Genomic DNA, 22,454 nt, shown 5'->3' with positions numbered 1-22,454 from the left:
TAAATGTAAATGAACCAATGAAATAATAAAAAAATTTTAATTGTTTAAATTAAAATATTTACAATTATGATTTATTTTATTCTTATTCTAATTACATTTTCTTAATATTGGTTTCGATAAAATGGTAAAATAAAAATGCCAAATTTTAGAAACGATTTAAATTGCGTTTTGTAGAATTTTTGAAAACTTTATAAAATTTTTTAAGCAATTTCTTTGCTAATCATATTATCTTGATACTTTGTTGATTTTCAAGACTTCGAATTTTCGCGTAATTTAAACTTCAAAGTCTTGGATTCTCGATTCTTGAAAATTTGAGAAAATTCTTGGAATTTTAGACATTATAATATCTTTTTTGATTATATTCTTTTTTGTCAATTTTCGAAACTTTGATTTTTCCAAGATAAATTTCAAATTTTCGAAACTACTATCGTGGAATTTTTGAAAAATTTTTTAAATTTTAATAGCAATTTCTTTATTGATTATGTTATTGATTGTTATGAATTTAGAAATTCTGAGATCTCCAAACTTGAAAATCTATTAAAAATTGCGATTCTTAGAATTTTTTTAATTTCTAGATATTTCTAGTCCTATTTCAAAGAAAGGAGTCAGTAATATTTCTACGATGGGTGTTGGCAGAATTGCGTGATATCATCGGCCATACATGAAATGAACTGACATCACGACACTTCCACGGGCATTTAGGTGATCAACATGTCTGCTAGTCGTATGTCGCAGATTTTATTCTCGCGTGTATCGCATGCGGCCCGAAAACCGCAGCAGTTTATCGCGCCCGCCATCAGGTACTATTCTTGTAAGTATCTAAGCACACTGTGAATACTAATTCCTTTCCAGTGGCGTTGTTCATTATTAGTGCCGGCTCGATCACAATATCGTTTTGTGGGACACCCGATATAATTGCTTGTATTGCCGATCGGAGAACTTGTTTTCGTTAGTCCAAACAGAGAAAAAAAAAAAGGATTTGTTTGCGTATCATAGATTAATCTCAATTGTTATGCCAAAATAAATTTTTTATTATATTTTTGTAATATTATACGTGTAATTTGTATGTATATTCATAATCAATATCGCAGACTTTTAAGAGAAAAACAATTTAACCATATGTATAGGCGATATTGATAACGATTGATTACGTCACGAAACGCCCAAGTGCTTCAAATTGCTTTAAAATGCTACGAGTCATCTTGAGCGCATGTTTATGTATCTGTTAAGAAGAAAAAAACATTATGGATGCATATATATTTATGAATTTCGCATTTTGATTTTGAAATGTGGAACGATATCTCGCACAGTCAAAAGACGATTCTTCATTCGAATCCATAATGCGCAACGTTCAGGGTTAATAGAGATTAAATACGCCAATATTATTTCATTCTCCTCTCTCAAACGAATAATTTCAAACGCGAAAAACTATTTCTAATATTTTTCAATCAAAATTCTGAAATTTGAAAAGTGAAATTTTGAAATATTTTTCAAATTTTGTCTTATACGAATTTTTGAAGGAATTACGTATAAAAATTATAGAACAAATTTCTTTATTTGTGTACCGTAATATAATATTTATATATGTAGACACAAATTCATACTGAGCTTATAATTTCACATTTAATATCGACATGTTTTCTAACTTCAACTTCAATTCGCATAAGAAAATATTTGCTTATCTAAAACAAATAAAGGATGCACTTTATTACCGAAGTAATAAAGAAGTAATTTCTGTTAAGAAAATTCTCTGAAAATTTTAATTCCCTACAAAAAAAGATTTAAAACATTTAAGATTTAAGATATTAAAAGAATATCCGTTCGTTTGAGACATCTTGTACATGGCATTAGATCAGACCTTATTATTCGTAGCCTCGAACGCTTATTTATTCCTACGATTATTTTTACGATGAGAATCGTTCCCGATTAAGTATTTGGCTGCATACAAAAAAATGTTGTAAATATGTGACAAAATCTTTAAATATCTGATAAATAGTTGTAAAACAATTCTAAAACAAAGTAAGAGTATTTTATTGAATCTACACTGTTACTTCGCTTTAATGTCAATTTTAATGTACATAACATATTACAGTGCATATAATTAATATATATGAAAAATATTACATTTTTCTTTTTCGCAAAATATAATCATATAATGATGTTTTTCATTGTGTATTAATCATAAGAAAAAAATGATGTGAAAAATTAACTTTTTATATTATAATTCTAATAATTGTATTTTGATTACATTTAGTTATAATTAATATTGTTTTGTCATAGAAACTAGTTGAAACTTTATCACAATTAGAAATCGAAAACTTCATCATATTCTAAATATGCTACATAATCTTCAGCAATAATTTTATTTGCTCCTCGTGTTTTCGTGTTGCTATTTCAGGAACTGATCGTGGGCCGAGCCATATTTATGTTAATTAATAAAGAGAGTATAGAAATTCATAACTTCTAAACACTTTATATTTATTCTCTAAATATATTTTTTGCAACTAATAAATAATATTTAAAATCATCTATATTTACCTTTTTTCAATTTATTACAATTATAAAAAATAGAATTACTAAAATTATTATGATCGATTGATTTTTATGTAATCATCTTTTTCGTTTTCTTTTTTACAAAAAAATCTGTTCTCTGATTTGATTCACACAGGCCAAACTGGAAATTATGAATTTATTAAAACTGAAACTGTGGGCGAAAAGAAAAATATTGGCATCATTACTTTGAATAGGCCAAAAGCCCTAAATGCTCTGTGTGCTCAGTTAATGAACGAAGTAAATCATGCTTTGGATCATTTCGACTCGGATTCATCTATCGCCGCTATCGTCATTACTGGAAATGAAAAGGCATTCGCTGCTGGTAATGTCAAATTTATTTTATATCACAATTCTATATCACATTTATTTAATCTCTACCAGAAGATTAGACTATTAGAACATTATTTTCAATATTTTTATTATAACAGAAAAATATATATTATTCTCATAGGTGCTGACATCAGGGAAATGAAGGACAAGTCATTCGCAAAGAATCTAAAGGAAAACTTTATAGCTAACTGGAACGGAGTTGCCAGAAGCAGAAAACCTTTAATCGCTGCTGTAAATGGTTATGCTGTAAGTAATACAGATTGTTTTTGGCAGAATATTAGTATCAGGAAAGAAATAACATAACGACAAACAACGACAAATCTTTCGATGACATATGTTTCAAACTTTCAGTTGGGTGGAGGAAACGAGCTCGCGATGATGTGTGATATTATTTATGCCGGCGACAAAGCCAAGTTTGGTCAACCAGAAATTGCTATCGGTACGATTCCTGGAGCAGGTGGTACTCAAAGGCTACCTAGGATCATCGGCAAGAGTAAGGCTATGGAAATGGTGCTCACCGGCAATATGATTACCGCGGAAGAAGCTGAGAAAAGTGGTATGTATATTAAAAAAGATTAGACTTGACAAATTTATCATAATCGAAAGAAACTTGATTTATTTCACAAATTTATTTATAAATTCTATCAATATATTACATACAGTTTATTTTATTTTTTATTTGTTTATTAATTAGTTTGTTTTTTACGTGCGATTCTTCATTTTAATCTTAATATTTTCTTAATAATATTTATTTAAAATGAAGAAAGAATTGCACGTAAAAAATAAACTAATTAATATAAATAAATAAAAAATAAAATAAATTGTGTGTGCACGTTTACTTATCTGTGGTATATTAATAGAATTTATAAGTTAATTTGTGAAATAAATCAAGTTTCTTCATATTTTTCTTATAATTAAAACTTTTTTTATTTTACCTGTTTAGGTTTGGTCAGTAAGGTCTTTCCAGCTGACAAAGTTCTCGAAGAAGCAGTGAAATTGGGCGAAAAGATCGCGTCACATTCACAAATAGTCGTTGCAATTGCCAAGGAAGCTGTTAATGCCGGTATATAATCAAAAATTATTTAAGGAATTATTTAAATAATGTAAATTTAAATTTGTGATAGAACGTGTATATTTAATTACGCTTAATTTTAGCATACGAAACCACATTGCAACAGGGGCTTCAGTTTGAAAAGAGAATGTTCCACAGTACATTCTCTCTGGTGAGAAATCCTTCTGTAATCCTTCAAAAATCTAAATGATTAGTGAAAAGAATAAATTTATTAATAAATTAAAATTTGATTTTTCTAGACGGATAGAAAGGAAGGAATGACAGCTTTTTTGGAAAAACGTCCGCCAAACTATAAAAATGAGTAAATTTCAGCTATTCTTACTTGGGATATAAAAAAAAAGATCATAAATATTTTTAAAAATATTTTTATACCGCATTTTTATAAAGTAAATTCTTATTCTATATCTTCTTTTTCACTGATGTAGTGCGATAAAGCTCTACATAAAGAAAAGAAAATACATAAAGAAATTGTTTACATAATGCTCGTCAGTTAAAGGGTTTGATATGAGATATTACTTGTTATATTTGTTGCAATATTATACATGCTGCAATAAATTTTTACAAAAAACGATGCAAGGAGTGATGCAAGAGAATCAGGCGTAGCCATCCAAATAAAACTTTTATTCGAGTATTACTGCCCTTACATGGATTTCGAGTATGATACATTTAAAGCTAATATATAGCGTTGCATTTAGTATTAAAAGGAATAATAATAATAACTATTATTATTACCATAGTAGAAAGTGGAGATTAGATGAGAATATGTGAATCGTTTTCGACGGCGCGATCGACAATGTTTATAATACTAGCGAGATACTTCGAAAAACGGTAGGAACAACAGGATTTCGTTAAACATCAACATAGCTTAAGTTAAAGTGCATAACGAATAATGCAATGCATCACTCTTAAACGACGTAATCCGGTAAGTTCCTTATTCGTGCATGTTTCTTAATAATCTTGAGATTGTGAATTTTCTCAACTTACAATAGTAAGAACTGGTTAAAAAATATTTCACTTTCAAATTCGTTACAAAACAGTGATATCAAATTCGATTTTTGCCAATAAAAAGATCAATCTGGGTCTACGTCTTAGCGTCGTTGACTAGCTAATAATCGGACAACGTGCGCATCTCTTTTTTGCTTATTATAGATCACCCACAACTGTCTCTGCTTTGTATTCTTATGTTAAAAGAAATTAAACTAACTATCCTTAAATACTATGCATGTATTCGTGTTTCGCTATTTCCGTTCTTATTTTTTACGTTTCGTTTAAGTACGTGTCAAAAAATGGGAGTTACTGGACACATCAATGGTTACATTCCAAGTCGAGAAGTTTTAAGAAGTTCCTCCTATATTTCGAAAGAATATATGTACAAGGAATTGTTCAAATGATATCTAAATAGACCTACTCGTCCTACTTTCCTCTTTTTCTTTTCTTTTTTAAAATGTAGATATACTCATTTTGTTTTAAATATGAAAAATGCAGCTAAAATTATTATTTCTTTGTTTCAATACTATTGCTAGTATAAATGTCTAGCAGCGTTACAGAATCGAGAGTTTTGACTGCAAAGTATTAAGATTTTCCTCTCTTGAAATAAAAAGTATATCACGCAATTTTATGAATCGAATTATGTTCTTTTTTTATTCACATTTTCCTTATTTGATTAATTGAAGAAAGATACGTAGTTTACCTTTCAAGGTAAATAATGTCTTTGATATGTCGTGATAGCAAACGATAAAAATGCTGGTCCGAAATTTGTACATTTGATCTCTTGGTCCTCGATTTTGCGCGCGGATCGAATTTCGGGAACCTCTTAAAATTCGACGGATTAATCGTCTCGGGGGAGAGGAAGAGGTGAAGATGAATTGGTTTTTATGTATATCACAGTTACAAGCTCTGCCTCGTTAATGACGCTGGTAAAAATTATTGAGATGACGGAGAACATAAAGTATCGGTATTTTTTCTTCACGCTGGAGTTCCTTCCGTGGATTTATCGTTTATTGCGATTCTTCATGGTGAAGCGTCTCCAGAAGTTACCACTCTTCTTCGTGGGCGTCGCGGTGGGCGCTTCGTACGCGTAGCTGGACTCGTCGTCTGTATCTTGAGCGCTGGACGCTTCTCTGATCGGTGATCCACCATGTCCTGAATCCCTATCACCATCCGTCCCATTTTTTTCTAAACCTGCAATCGAGTTTACGTTTTACATAAACCAGAGTATCTTCATTTTTGCCAGAGTTCATAGTATAATATAGATTTTATTTTGCAAACATTTTTCTGAATTTAATCTGCTCTTATGTTAATTAATATTATATCGAAAAGTTACGAAATCTTTATTATAATTTCTTCTCCAAGGAATATCGTAACTTTTCTTTTTTTAAGGAAATATGTAAATTTTAATAGTATTTAAATAGAAAGTTAGCTGTTTTGTGACTTTAATGGATTTAAATAAATTATCTTCTAACTTGTTACATCTTGAAAAGATTTTGAAATAACTGGAAGTAAACGAGAATTTCCTAAGTATTTTAAAAAACATCATTATCAAAAAAGTAGAAGTCAAAATTGAATTAATTTTGGGAAAAGTAACAAGTGATCTCTTACCACCACCACGCAGCATGTCGAGGAACGTGCTCTCAGCATTGCCACGCGTGCGTCCCTGCTTCTGGGACGGCGTGCCGAAACTCAAACTCTGGATATTGATTTCTGCCTTGAGCTGTTCTGGCGGTATGTCGTCCACGCGGAACTCGTTCGGGTCCTCGACGAAAGCTTGTTGCAGATCGCGCATGATCTTCTTACGTATAGTTTTTTTCATGGAAAGATGTCGTTCCAGATGCTTCACGTCGCTCTCCGTCAGCGTCTTGCTGTTGTCGCGGCGACGTGACTTCTTCTTTTTACTGTTTTTCGGGCTCTCCTCCTCGCCCGACGTGGAGCCTATCGACACGGCACTGTCATGGCCGGGCGCCTTCTCCTCGGCTTGGCCGCGGGTCTCCCATTTGCTGCCGAAGCCGAAAATGTCCCGCAGATGAGGGATATTTCGGTCCACGGTCTGTTGTCTCGCCATGGCGATTTGTTGTTAATCGTGTAAACGAAGAATAACCCTCAAGATGATTTTCTCTGAAAAAAAATTTAAAGGCGCTCTTGGCAAATCACTTTAAGATTGAATAAGTTAAAGGATCTATCGGGCGAATGTATCGCGGAAAAAAGTGACAGCGAAACTTCGCAACTTCGATGTGATAGCGATAGAGATGGTGATAGTCTACGGAAGAAGCGGGCAAGGAAATATCGTTTATCGAAATAATAAAGTTCACGCGATCGAGAGTTCGCTCACGTTCGTTCGTTCGCACGCGAGCGCGGCCGATCCCCACGATTGATATCGAGGATCGCGGGATCACGCGCCCACGTTTTCCTTCTTCCATCTTCCACTACGAGAAGGTTTTTCGGTTTTATTTATAACAGCTGTACGTCGAGCATATTATACAGCAGCCACTAGGACTTGATCGCGATCGTATCCTCGCGTATACGCTGAGCACATGCACCTTTAACGTTATCGAGAATTTTTACATCGTACTGTGTTTAAAATGACATACATATATATTTATTTCCTGAACTTTTATGAAAAAAAGAAAAGTGCAGAAGAAACAACAATTTACATCTTGGACCCAATGCAAATTTTGCTTAACATTGCTATAAATATTATGTATAAAAAAGTGTTTTTTATCTCTTAACATCAGTGTCTGTATATAATCCGAATATAATTAATTGGATAAAAATAAAGATTAGGAGGTGTGCCGTTTCGTAAAATCATTTACGCAATCATCAATAGCTGTAATACAAGCTGCAGCTTGTTTCTTTCCCAATCTCGCGACGAAATCTCCAAAGCTGACGCGGATCAAAAGCTCACGAATTGACGATACCACGAGCGTGGGTGCACAAAAGTCTGGTCATCTCTCCCATATGGATTACGCTCTAATCAACACGATGATTTAAACGTCGCGGCTGCTTTACGCAAACACCGACGTATATATGCAGCTTGCACTACTTTATATATTATTTCGCAATAAGCGTGCGCGAGGCGGTGCTGATTTATCTTCGACCGGCCACTCGATCGGCCGTTCTCCAGTTTTCCGTCGTAACCAACGGTGTGGACCAACACGTCGGCGCGTGCTGCGTTTTCCGGTTTGCGACGGGAACTCGTTTGCTGGAAAAAAAAGAACCGTCCGGATATCTGCGACCGGGATCATGCATTGTGAATCAGTCAGCCGCGACATGTGATTCACGGGCCGTAAACGAGATCCTGTTTTCGAGCGATCGAAAATCCTCCGATTCTGCAAGGAATACCCGAAGTGGAAATTCTAAGTCGGTGAAGGGACATTTAATATTATCTACGAAAGTTCGATTGCGCCGCGAATCCAGACGTAAGATAAAGAGTTATCAGAATTATCGGACATAATCTTCCGTTAAACATTACCAAAATAATTGAATTGGAATGTCGATTAATCAGAACAGAAAGTGAGGAAATTTAATGCACTTCACAAATAAGCTCGCGTTCATCGTGATTCATCAGTGAGACGAATGACGCTTCTTCTTTAATATTCGTGTCAAAGCACTAGATTAAAATCGATGTCACTATCATAATTTTTCGCGTTGCACATAAGTCATATCATGAGTCGTTCGCGGATCTCGCCTTGCATCTTGAGAAATTATGCGTGTGAACGTGCATTTTTCCGATGTTCCGATGTTTATACGATATTCGCTTAATTGCTCTTATCATTTGTTTTCGAGATTATTAGTATATCAACTGTATAATGATTTCTCTCATTTCCGAATATAACATAGACAGCAATTAGGAGATTAGGGATCGTGACAGGATAACAAAGCAGATTGCGAAGATGAGCGATTCGATTCGCAAAAAATATTTCAAGCGTTTCGAATAAAGTAGAAGAAAACATCGCGCCGAAATATTTCAAGCCAATTACTGAATCTCGAAAACAGTTGATTAAAAATTAAATGAAATGCTTCTTATTTCACGTCTTCATGAATGATATGAAATATGTGCATGAATGATATGAATTTTTACTTTTTACTTAATTTAATATTATTCAATTAAATAAAGCTTAACCATTTATATTTAACGAAAAATAAAGCGTTGAAGATGTCGATCCTGCAAAAGTTATGATGCTAAAGAACCAATTGATTCAAGCCAATTGATTTTTAAGTGAAACTGAGAGAAAATTCGCAAAATTCGTGCGCGAGGAAACGAGGAACGAGTCGCGGATGCATCGCACGTGTATCCCTCATAACACGTATTCGCCGCCACTGTAATCGTTGTATGCGACCACAATCGAGATGGTTGGGTAACGAGGAAACGAGGAACACAATCCTCTCTCTCTCTCTCTCTCTCTCTCTCTCTCTCTCTCTCTCTCTCGCTTCACCTGGATAGCAGTCGCCGCCACCGCCGTCACTGCTTGGCAACCAGAACCGACTCGCCACGACGAAACGATACGGCGAGATACCGGTCGCCACGCCGTGAACCAGAGACCTTTCACGTTCCCTTCGCGTTGGCTCTGTTATCTAACGATGTATATATGAGCGTTACGTTCGGCCGGCCGTTCTGGCGGATCCAACTAGCCTAGTAAATACAATCCAAGGATTCGAGCGCAATCCACTTCTCTAACTTTGTAGCAGAAATACTTGTTGTTCTGATTCTGGTTATTTCTGGCTATGACTTTTCAGACAAACCAGCCGAGAAAATAATGGTGGCTGAAGTTAACCAGCTAAAATCGGACACCTCGGTCGATTATGAACGATTATGAATTTTTATTTTCAAACACACGCTGTTTTAAAATTTATACCTACAAGGATTGAGATCAAATGTCACATGAGGTTACAGAGAACACGTGGCAACGTGTATATAATCATCGGTATATAATATTCGTTTCAAAAGTAGAAAGAATTTAAGATTATTTATAGATAAGTTTCTCATTCGTTGACATCCTAAATTTTTTTTCGCTCTTTCTAAAATTGCAAAAGTAATTGAATTTTAATGTCCATGAAAAATAAGTGTTGAAAATAATAATTCTCCAAACGTCACAATTCTCTACTCGTGAGTTCAATTTATTGATTCAATTTATCTGAGTGTGTCTCTGTGAATTAACAAGCAACTTAATGGAGCATTCGACAAGGATATTAAAATATCCAGAAAAAAATGTGGCAACTGTTTCAGAGATTATTCTGGCGGACGAGAGATTTCGTCGGTACAACAACCTCCCGTACGTTCACGGGGCTAGGCATGGTGCCCATAGTACGCAGTGACGGCTACGATGTACCGTAAGGCCCGCAGTGCCTTCACGCATGGTAGACCGAAGCGAGCCGAAGAGCGGGCAGAATGTGGAGAACGGGCCGTGTATCGATTCGCGTTCTCTACGACGCGCCGCGTGCATCAATATTTCCCGCATCGCGCATCCTACGAGCGTATTGACCTGAAAACGCGGCGGCCGTTCGTAAAATCAGGAATTCACGTGACGAGCCGCGAGATATCCGATCGCGTTATAAATCTAAAAATTAATCAGAGAAATAAAAAAAAAGTTTTATTCTAACTCAAGCTCCATTTCTTCATTTCAAATTTAAAGGGGGGAGGGGGGGTTTAATTTAACCTCATGTAACGCGTTAAAAATTACGTGATTCTTTCGAATTTTGATTTTTGAAAAAAACTATACGATCAATTCTTTTCAAAATTTTCAGGATATATTATTGTAATATTGAACTATTAAAAAAAATCTTTTTTGATAAAAAAAATGATATGTATATTTAATTTCGTTGAAACAACACGACCAATTTTTTTGTCTTTATTCAGCTCTTGATCGCTCAGAGGCTCGAGTAATAACTTTTCCAGCGTGTCTTCGATAAGTTCGCACGAACGACTACAAATACACATATTCAAAGCAAAAGCCAGATAATATCTCTGTTATCGCGTGCACACAAGAGCCCGAGGTTAAGCCTTTCACGAGAGAATAATATCCTCAGAGCGATCAGACAGATTTTTACAGACCTAACTCAACCCGTCCAACTAAAACTCTTCATCTTCCATCTTCGAACAATCTTATGCTGATTCAACAATTTCATATTAATTACTACAAAGGAAGATATATCTGGATAAGCATTCGAGAAGATATTGATGCCTTATGCCTTTGAATATTCACGCAACGTCAACCGAAAGTTTTGTCACAATAATAAATATCAATCACGGTATTTTATCGCCAAGATTCATGATTCGGTTGCCGAAAAGACACCGTTTGCGATTTAGCGCAACTAATTAAATCACCTCACGACAACGGAAGATGACTAGTGTGACCGGTCTTACTACTCGTCCGACACTACTCGCGACTATGAATTTTCGTGTCGCATCGTCATACGATTGACAGCATTTCGTTACGAATTCATAACCGGAACGTTCGGTCGTTCCGAGCGAGAAATTAACGACCAGAGAATGCAGGATAACTGTTATCCTCGACGCCGTCGGTGGCGATCTCCTCAATCTATAATTTGCGGAAACTTCGATCGTAAGCAATGTCTCATCTTTTTCTGCCACTTTAACTCTTTTTCAATTTCTAGTTAACTGTTTAAACAGACGTTGTTGTATATAACGGGAGATTATTGCCATTATTATAAAGACTTTCTTAAAGAAATATTTGATACTCTTCTTCGATGTTGAAATTTATTTGAAATATTTACAAAATAATATTTGTAAGATGAAAATTAAAAATAGTATACAATTTACAATTTCAAATTTCAACTATACTATTTTTTCTTTTCTTACAAATATTATTTTGTAAATATTATTTAAATCGTCATGTGTAATACACAAAATATTCTTATAAATAATATATATAACTGTTACGTAGATAAAATGTCTCAAGATCAAAAAATTGTGATAATCGAATACGAATTTGAATGAAAAATGCTTGGACAATATGCGTAACTATTAATAATTACGATGTTCCTGCTGCATTGTTAGATAATGTGGTAATTAATAATGAGCTATGTACGTACGTGTATATAAGACATGAAAGATATACAGAATACTATAGTGACAGAATACTATACTGAGCAGTAAACGTTCTTGAAGAGCAATCGATCGTTTTGCACAGAATAGCACAGAATAAACTGTGCAGCAAGTTTAAAAAAAGTAAAGTAATTTCTCAGACGACTTTGTATCACAATACGATATATTAGCTGAATAAAAAGAAAATATGTGCATTTGTCTTGCACATAGAATAAAAAAATAAAAAATAAAATTTTGAATCAGTTTCTTCTTAGCAAAAAGTTAATCGCACATTATATATGATTTCGTCATCTAATTACGTCACTAAAATTAAATTGACAAACAAATCTTTATTTTTAAATTTAGTGTTTTCTGATTTAATCTCTCTCTCTCTCTCTCTCTCTCTCTCTCTCTCTCTCTCGCTCTCTCTCTCTTTCTCCTCAGTTTACAATTCTCAAGGAACACGCTGAAATTTTTATAAAGTAGAAATAAATTCCAGATATTCAAAAGTAAATTATAAATTAAATTACTCATGACTTTAATGCAAGAGCACTCGTCAAACTAAATTATCAATCATTTCTGATGTGATAAATGAGCTTTTCTCAGCATCAACTTTTCGCACCTTTTAATCAAACAATCCAAGCCAGTCGGGGTGCGCTTTAATCCAAGAGTCTCACAAACACTTTACACATCGCATCCGATTTCCGCACATATTTTACCCACAAAAAGGTTGCATCGTCGGCAATGTTCAAGGCTCGATTAGTAACCGCAGATCGGAACGAGGAATTCGACACGAGTTCTCGCTTGCTGCGAGAACGCTCACCGCGACGAGACTGAACGCGTCGCGTCGCCGCGCCGAGCCGAGCTGAGTCGCACCGATCCGCGACTTTCACTTTGATCATCGAAAGGTCCTTTCCCGACTCGCTTATTCGCGATGCACCCACGCTCTTGTGCCTCGATCGCGACATGCTCGCACGAAGAACCAGAGACGATGAGTCATGGAACATGCTACAATTTTCTATATTCGTGTGCGATAATAAACGAAAGAGATGAAGTATAAAAATAATATTTCCTAACAATACAAATTGTCGATAATGTAAATTAATCAATAAGGCCACGGAGGTTAAATAAATTAAATCTTATTTGCAATGATTAGAAGTGTGCTTTTCTAAGACTTCTATAAGATCAGGTAACTTTCAGATAGTAAAAATTAGTTTAAAATTATACCATTGTTTAAAAAGAAAAAATTAATATCATTTAATTTCACGTGGGATTAATTGATCAGCGTTATTATTGTCATATTATATACATATTTTAATTATTAAAACGTACGTATACAAATGTTAATCTCGTACCATTCACGAATATCATACATAAAGTATTACATATCACTTCTTTGTTAACGCGATGCCGGAAAGAGTTAAAAACAAGGAAAATCTTGACCCAGTGAGTCAGGTACGTTGTAAGAGATGGTATCACCGGAGCTGCTTCTCGTAACTCACATTGTACGCATGCAAATCTTCCTTTCTATGTTAATCAGGTTAACAGGCTTTCATCTTGACGCGCTCGATACGCCACGATTAGCCGCGGGGGCGAAACGCGGATGCGAAAGACAAAGGTAATAAAACGCGCGTCTTTGCACCGGACGCGCAAATTGCACGCAACCGGCGCCGGCACCGACACCGGCACCGACACCGGCACCGCTGATCTTATCACAGTCGCAGTTTCCACGATCTGGGTGCATCGGGTCTGCGGTAATCAAGACGCGAGCCAAGGCAAAATGGGCCTTCTCGTGTGAGAAAGGTCACGCATCACTGGATTACCGAGCCGAAAAAAAGAAAAGCGAGGCGTTCGATTCTTACCAGCTGCGGCTGGATTTCTCACGCGAACTTACCCGCAGAAGTTTGTGACACGAATCAAATGAACTGAAGAAAGAAAAAAGAAAAAAAAAAACGAAAAAAACGAAAAAAAGTGCGAATATTAAAACAATGACATTGCAGACTCAATTGTGGAGTCTCGCTTCGAACTCTCGCTGGAAGACTGGAATTTCGACATGATGATTCCTTTGACTGATTTCTCTTCACAAAATTAAAAAGAAAAAAAATTATTATTTCGTGCAATCGAACGCGTTAAAGCAAAGCGCTTACTCTCGCGAGAAAATCGCTGTTGTCGTGCTAAATCTCGCGGTGATAAATAAATCATTCGATTAAATTTGACGTGTGTGAACGAAGACGCGGCTCTTGATCTCGCGAGCGCGTTCCTGCAAAAAGGAAAAAGTCAGACTCGTTTCGTTGTCTCGATCGTGCGGATCGCGTGCTTGGATCCTTATCAGTGTTTCCACGATCTCTCGCATATGTTCCTCGGTGGTTTTTCGATACAGCTAGACGGTCGCGCTCGAGAAGTTGGATTTCCAGGCGGATTCGCTTCCGCGGTGAATGGCTAAGACGCGCACCTTTCAGAACAAACGAAAGCAGCGAATCGCTCTTTCTTACGTAAATCTTTTCCTTCTTCCCGCGAATTGTCATTCCCCTCGAACGTTCGTCCGAAGGATGATACATAACGTTCGAGATTTCAGATCGTCCGAGATTTCTGTACGCATCGATTTCACGATGTTCAAAACTAACGATCCGTTCGATAGGCAGGGAGGTTTCGTAAGAATATGTAATTTGCGGAGGAAAAAAAATATCGCTAATAATCTTGTTCCTGTAATATGTAGGGCAAACGATTGCCAAACGTTGTGCAAATTGTTCTCTCTTTAATTTGAGGTCGCTTTTGCCTCAGCGAAAATTCGACGGAACTTCACTCTATTTTCTATAGTTATGTAATTTTCATTAATCTTAAATATTTTTAAGTAACTTTAGTAAATGAATCTCCATTAGATGGATCGAAGATAATTAATAATTTATAATTCACAAACAACGATAATTGCTCGGTTGGTGAAGGTTAATAACATTTTCTCATTACATTTCTGCTCCAACAAGCTCATTAGGATTCTCATTGTGTCTTATTGTGCCGCGATTTCTTTCTCATTATGTCATTGAATGTCTTGAATGTCTATTTCGATATTGCTACAAAACGGGCAGTCGTATTAATTACAATTAAAAAATCATCAGAATCTGTACAACTGACGTGCCGATTATTGATATAAAATATAATACAAACTCTTTATGCTAAATTTCTTTTCTTAATTAATAACACAACCTCTTAAAATTTAAAAAAATAAATATTTTAGTGATTTAGATTCGATTGCACAATATTATATATGAACTTTAAGAGAACTTAAATCTTTATTTATTAAAAAAAAAAAAAATAAATAAAGACAGATGTTTAAGCCAAAATAACGTTGTAACTGGACCTTAAATTAATTAATTAACCATATTTCATGAAATTTAATAATTGAAAAAAATAAAAATTAAAGATAGTTTTTTTTTTTTCGAGAAAATGTAATAGAAATTGATCAAATAATCACAAGGAGAATAATTTTGCAATTTCTGACAAATTTATCTTGAGGATAAAATAATATCTAAAGCGAATGACTGGGAGATCATTTACTAATTCTAACAGTGTGCAATTAATTACAGGAGTCGCGGTGCTGTTTCTTCTTGGTTACAAGTCGTGCATTTATTACGATGCCGTTATTAGCGTTATCAGTTATTCCACACTCGCTGTCGTTGACATGTAATCGAACCGTGGTAGATTACAACGGCCAGCAGCTGTTCGCTTCTATCGGTGTACTGTAGTCGTTCCCTAACTTTTCTACTTTGTACAGTTACTTCGGGTGAAAGGTGAGAGCCCTTCCCGCCCGTCTCGTGGCGAAAAGAAGAAGCAGAGTAGTAGTAGTTGTAGTGGATACAGAGAAAGAGGATTTTAAGGAACGGCTCGCTGTAAAATGATTAAAGAAACGGTTATAAAAAAGAAACCAATTCACGCTCATTGGAGCATATTCTATAAAATCCCCTATTCCCGAATCACGTAAACGATTAACGTAAAATAAATTAATTCCTCGTAGAGAATCATCTCCGAATTTGTAAAGTAGCGTTTCTGGGTCAAAAAGTGATGGATATAAGTCACGGGACTTAATTTGCGTTTGCGAGATACATAATAATTAGGCTAATTACGCAGGTGATTTATGAAAGCGGCATTTCTCTGCCAGGTATATCGGAAAGACGATGGCGCTCATCCATCTTTTACTAAAAGTAAAAAAAGAGAGAAGGAAATCATGTATATGTATGTGTATGCGTGTGAACCCGTTCTCCTAAGGTTATGACCTAACCCGACGATCGCGACGAAGGTTTTCTTCGGTCTGTTCGAGGAAGAAACCGGTATTAGAGTCAATGAGAACTGACTTTTTGTCCGGAGAATATGATGTCACTTTCGTCGAGCGTGCATGTACTATCCTCAAGTCGGTAGAAAAAAGAGAGAAATAACGAGCAACAATACGCGAGATGAATAACAAACGTGAAGATTATGACGTTACAAGGCGATCGACTTGCTCGGATTTTTCTTGTATTTTTCCTTGACACTTTTACGCGCAATTTGATGTGTGATTAGACGTCTCGTAAAATCTAAAGTAAAAGTACTTCTTAAAATAAATTTTAAATTCTATTAAAATTTTATAGCTGCCAAAGATAAAAATTGAAAGTAAAGTTGTACGTTAAAATACTATGTAGAAGTAAATATATATTCATATATAAGAATTTCTTTTTTTTCTCTCATGTAATATAATGTTTTCAGGAGATAATGCTGACATTTATGTTTGGGAAATTGATAGGGATCCGGAACCATTATCATGATTAAATCATTATCATTTCCTCCAGTACTACGATCACATAATATACTTTGACGGATGTTACTTATTATCTTTTGTGCTGTTTGTATAAACTAAGCGAAATTAAATTAATGCGAAATTAAATTTCCGTTTAATATTTATACAAATTAGAACATATTATGTAAGTTCAAACCTCAATATGTTTTTTTACAAATGTTTACGTACAAATTTATGTAAAAATTATTAGGCTAATCTTTAAATAACTAAAATAAAATATCAATAATAACAAAGTTGACAATTAAATTAATAAGGTACATAATAAAATCTATAAGATTTTTAAATTTGTATAAATACATAATATTATATACCAAAATTGTATATATATATATATATATATATATATATATCATAATTATATAACATATAAATCTTATGTAATCTTACGATAGCGTTTATTATAATACATAATAATAAGAAAAAAAAGAATCTGTTCGATAAAGTCGATAATATAATTTACGTTTCGTTGCGCACAGTTATCCTCCGTAAATGCCGAGAATATCACGTGCAACAATCGCCAGCGAAAGGTTAACGATTATTATCGAAGTTAGTAGAGTGTCGCGAAAATTAAACAAGGAAATTTGGAGATTGTCCCGAATTCCGGTCTTCTAGCTCTCCGACGAACAAAGAGAATAAGTTTACCGAATGCGCCTGAGAGACAATGAGCCTCCCCTCGTCCGTCGATTTTGCTCTCCGGAGGCGGCCTACTGTGTGTGCACGCTACACCGAGCAGAAACTCCGATCAACGTTACGTAAGAGAAAAGTGTAAGCTCTGCCGCCGCCGCCGTCGCCGCCGCCGCCGCCGCGCGCGTTATGCCGTTGCAAGTTCCTCTCGCCTCGCGATTCGCGCGTCAAACCAGACGGATTTAATTATAGACAATGATCGGGTATTTTTCCAAAAAGTCTTCAAGTACCTCCTCCACGTACACGAATTTTATCTTACAAGAAAGCGCAGAAACGAAGAAACGTTTACGAATTGCCGACAAACGTCGCGCAGCGAACGGAAATTTTTAGCGTACGGAAAAATGAAGCGTAAAATTAAGCCTTAAAAAAGATCGCTGCTTTTTGTACTTAAGAAAGGCATCGATAATTCTCTCGTCACTCTTTTTCCTTTTTTTTTTTCTTTTTTCTTTCTTTTCATTACGCGAGTGACGGATATTACGCGTCGTGAGTTTGCGTTGCGACGCGTATTGCTGAAACTTCCTCCGCGACCCCGATATTAAGCATCGCGATTCGGTTTACTCAGCAACCTCACGAGACCGCTATACACATAACAAGACCATTCTTTTTATACTCAGAACAAAAGGGAGAGGCCGCGATCGCTCTCACCCGCGTGGAATCTCATCATTTTCCCTCTCGCGTATACAAGAGCCGATATCGTTTCGATGATTACTCTCCCAAACTTTTCATTTTTTATTTATTCCTCGATCGATCGTTTCTTTCGAAATTTGAAAAATAATATAACTATTTGAGTTGATTTATAACAAAATTGTAAAAAAAAACTAATAAAAAGTAAAAAGTATAAGTCTCTTTTAGCGATAATGGTAAAAACCGCTTTTTTATCATTACTTCTTGACACCGTTTCCGTGATGCATTTTGCGTAACTCTGCTTCACGCTCATTAGATTTCACGCTTATCAGTCGATTGCAACCGCCGTCGAACGACGACGTCTGAGCGCGTTTAAATGTGCACAATTTTCTAATTTATTTACGCTTTTATAATCCTGCAGGAGCCCCAGCAGCTTTCTCAAATTAAACCTGATTCGAGCTGTCTACATAATAACGAAAAAGATGAAAACCGCCGATCAAACCGCGATAATGTCGCCGACTATTAAAAATTGATTTTAATAAACATTTTACAACGGATTACATTTTTAATAAAACTTTTAATTAATACTTTTAATTAATGCGCTTTATACAAATACTCTTGACAAGTATAATTTAATCCGGTATATATATTGATATACAAAAATCTTTTAAATACATATATTTAAATACTCATATTATTTTTTTACTCTTTTAAATACTCATATTATTTTTTTACTCTTTTTTTGACATCAAAGCTATCCGTTTAATCTTTATGTCGTATCCGTCGTATCTACAGGTGTAAACTTGGTCTCGCAGATATCTTTGCTATCTTTCTTTTTCAACATGTAATCCCTTTCTCGCATTGCGTGACGATTGCACCCGCGAGACAAACGAAGAACCTGCTGCAACCTCCACCAGAAACGCGAGCCACCGCGGTAACTTTCCATCCTTTCTTTTCTGGATCCTCGTGATTTAATAGACCTCCGTACGGCCTCGATTTACGATACAATGGCTCAATGAAAATGCATTTATAATTTTCTCCCCGCGGGAAAACCCGTACGATAAACCGGATGACGAATGATATTTCTCTAAGTGCCCGTCAGCCATTTCTCAATCCGCGTTCAACTAATTCAGCTGCGAACTTCCGGTAAGAACGTCAGCGCGAGCAAGTCATAATAAATTATCTTTCGTTCCACAGAATAGATATTCAGAAAATAAATGACGTTCGCTTGTTACTGATAAATGTGTATCGCTGTATATCGCTCGAAGTCGTGTATTATCTATAGATTAAGCTTCATCAATTTTTGGAATAAAAATGAAGATGAAAACATTTGTTTAGTGATTACACGAAATCGGTATTCAAAAGTTGGATTAATGAATGGAACGATTTAAAAGTTTTTAAATAAAAAAATTGAACATTTTTTTAGCAAATTGCTATAATTAGAGATATTTATTTTTAATATTTTCTAATAAAAACAAAACGCTTAAGCGACGACAAAAGGAACGATAAAAGGAACGATAAAAGGAACGTCTAAAAGGATTTCATTTTGTGATTACATCACATATCTTTTGTTTTTTTTATTCTCGTTGTAAATTTAATTTTTTAGTAGTCCTGACGCGTCGATTTTGTCCTTTCTAATTGAAGATGTTGAAAGAATAAAACTTCCTTCGGACTGTATAACTTGGTGATCGCACGTGCCATCACCTGAATAAAAATTTCAGGGATTATGCAGTACATAGCTCGTTAAATCGTTAACTTGATCGAGCCAAGGTTACAAGTCGACGAGGACGAATATCATCGAGGCCACGAGTCATCCTGCTCGTGATCCTTGATTCGCTAAGTCGCCTTTTCTTTCTTCTTATCTTTTTCCATATAACTAAATCAAGATTTTATTTGTCTGATCTTTAATTCGCAACATTATACATTCACAACAAACGATCGATCGCGCCAATTCGGATATTTTTATAAATTTTATTGCAGGCATTTACTAATAGATGACACAGCAATGATGAAACGTGTATAGTTTTTAATAATCGTTCTATTTTATATGCATCCTTTCTCTTATCTTCTTCGTAAACTCTCTATCACCGGAATGATACAAATTTATCTGCATCTAATATAAGATCATGTCGGCAAAAATTCCACACATTTTTTTTAACAGGCTCAAGATTCATTCGTGATGGCATTTAAGAAAAATTATGTAATTCATGAAAAATGTGAGACATGTGCTCTTGACCAGATATATGTTTTTACCATTACTGTTTTAATTGTAATCAAAATCTATAAAATTATATAAATATAGATATGTTTTTTAAACTTACTTTAAATATGGTGGTCGTATGAAATAAAAAATAATAAATAACAAATTAACAAATGCGTTTGATTAAGATACGTCAATAAATTAGAAAAATAATCGTTAACAATTTGTGATAATAATGAATACCAAGAAAATAACGATATCTTCAGTTTCAAGAGGATTTCAAGAGGACTGTAATAAATTGCGCGTAAAACGACTTCCACTTCATAAAGATGTCGTTTCTCATTGAATATTAGCCGTATAACGCGCATTACAACCAAGTCGAGTCCTCGCGATGGTTCAACGTACTCGAGGCGAGATTAATTGAAAGTAGACACAAACACCTTGGTCGCTTCACAACGATATTGTTGCGAGAAAAATTAAGGGAGAAAACAAGAGACAATGTTTGCTTTCGTGAAGGAAGGTCGTTTGTGGTCGGACGAATTGGACCTTGGAGAGAGTCCATCCTTAGAGAGTAGACAAGGCTTTAAAGGAGACTCAAAATAGTGTACACGACGCCGAGAGGAAAAAGAGAAGGAGAGAGAAAGAGAGAAGTCGTCGCGCGTTTACGTTGTACCGTTCAACCATCGACCATCGACCACCGACCATGAGCGAACCAGCTATCGCTTCATGGAATTCATCTTAACGGACCTCTTATATTCCAATTTCGATCATCCGCGAAATCTCGATCCCTTGTAAACATTACTCGTTTTACTTTAGCTCCGTATTGCAAAAAAAAAAATATGGATCCAAGGATACTGTTTCGAGTTCACATTCTAATTAATCCTAAAAATGTTGTCCTTTTATGGAATAATAATAAAAAAATTGAATATATACACCATTAAAAATGATGAATTGCAGAAAATTAGCTATACAAAAGTTATTATCTTTTATCTTCTGTCTATCTAAAGAAGACAAGTATTTAAAGTGAATTTGTTCTGTCACAAGTCACTGTTTCCCACGTTAACAAACTGTCGCAAGATTCTGATCGGCTGGGCCGGTGAATTGTAATGAATCCATCGAGCTACTGCGATACAATTTTGCCTTGCTTAAGTAAACGATTGCGACCGCCTCCATAATTTAAAAAAAAATCTGTAACATTATAAACCAATAAGAACAAGAACTAAACTAACTAACATTTTAATTAATTATAAAAGAATTCTTCATAAATATCTTTTATATTTGTTTGAAACAATTAAGATTTGCCTCTTAATATTATTATATATTATTATATATATTATTAAATATAATTTACTTACACGTATTACAAAGTCACGTATAAATAAGTAACTTTTACGATTTGTAATCGTAAGCGATCATGCTTTATCATCATGGTCTCTGCTAAATTAATTTGCACGCGAGCACAATTTTGAGATCATCAAGGTAAGCGAGTTTGCGATGACGAACCGATTATGGCGCGATTATAGCTCTGTAATTTTGCGTTTAACGATACGTGCAAAACCTGCGAAACGGAATAATGTGTATGGTAACTGGTTAATTATCACGAGACAAGTGTTATACATGAATGTACGCGTAATATACTCATTACTAGGTATCGAGTATTAATAACGTACAGACAAATTTTCTATTTGACTTTGCACGGACTTTCACCGTTACAGAATACATATTCAAGATAAAGTTCATGCGTTTCACGATTATTTCTTCAGTCGTATAAAAGAAACTCGATAATTCCAAAGATATTTCGCGATAAAATATCCAGCGAAACATTCAAAATTACAAGGCGGTAATCTTAGTTGCGATCGATGAGAATTGAGGAATTCGAGACACGGCGTGTTTCGTTGATGTAAGAACATAATGACATATATTTAAGGAACAATTTTAGTATCAGGATGTCTAAACAGGGTCTAGCCTTCTGAATTGTGAGCAAGTGAGATAAAACATTTTTTTCACGAGCTCAGTAACAAATAAACTTTTACTCTTCCGAATAAACTTTGCCTGAACAGTATTTCAATTTAATTTTGATTCTCCAAACGAAAGGAAATGTGTCGAATAAAATGAAGCGTCCGATATA

The 22,454-nt window shown here is 34.9% G+C and overlaps 2 protein-coding genes across 3 annotated transcripts in view; one reads left to right on the top strand and one right to left on the bottom strand.

Annotated features, from left to right (window-relative positions):
- Positions 1–650: 650 nt before the first annotated feature.
- Positions 651–5,169, top strand: Echs1 (Enoyl-CoA hydratase, short chain 1). Its single transcript, XM_011635318.3, has 7 exons — positions 651–811; positions 2,669–2,875; positions 3,005–3,129; positions 3,235–3,439; positions 3,827–3,946; positions 4,039–4,106; positions 4,195–5,169. The coding sequence occupies exons 1-7, from the start codon at positions 712–714 to the stop codon at positions 4,258–4,260; spliced, it is 891 nt and encodes a 296-aa protein (XP_011633620.2). The 5' UTR covers positions 651–711; the 3' UTR covers positions 4,261–5,169.
- The window catches only part of LOC105424854 (uncharacterized), a 27,647-nt gene continuing 9,748 nt past the window's right edge, over positions 4,556–22,454 (bottom strand). The window contains exons 1-3 of one of the 2 annotated variants that reach the window (XM_011635321.3): positions 12,616–12,760; positions 6,554–7,066; positions 4,556–6,136 (exon numbers count right to left, since the gene is read on the bottom strand). In XM_011635321.3, the coding sequence (XP_011633623.2) occupies positions 5,946–6,136; positions 6,554–7,013 (651 nt within the window). In that variant the 5' untranslated portion in view covers positions 7,014–7,066; positions 12,616–12,760 and the 3' untranslated portion in view covers positions 4,556–5,945. Of the gene's footprint in view, positions 6,137–6,553; positions 7,067–12,615; positions 12,761–22,454 lie in introns of those variants that run through there. The other variant, XM_011635320.3, reaches the window with a different exon arrangement.

Source organism: Pogonomyrmex barbatus, unplaced genomic scaffold (assembly GCF_055798465.1).
Source record: "Pogonomyrmex barbatus isolate J1 unplaced genomic scaffold, ASM5579846v1 scaffold14, whole genome shotgun sequence".
Taxonomy (NCBI): Eukaryota; Metazoa; Arthropoda; class Insecta; order Hymenoptera; family Formicidae; genus Pogonomyrmex; species Pogonomyrmex barbatus.
Note: the sequence above shows the minus strand (reverse complement) of the source record. Positions and strands in the feature narration are given on the sequence as shown.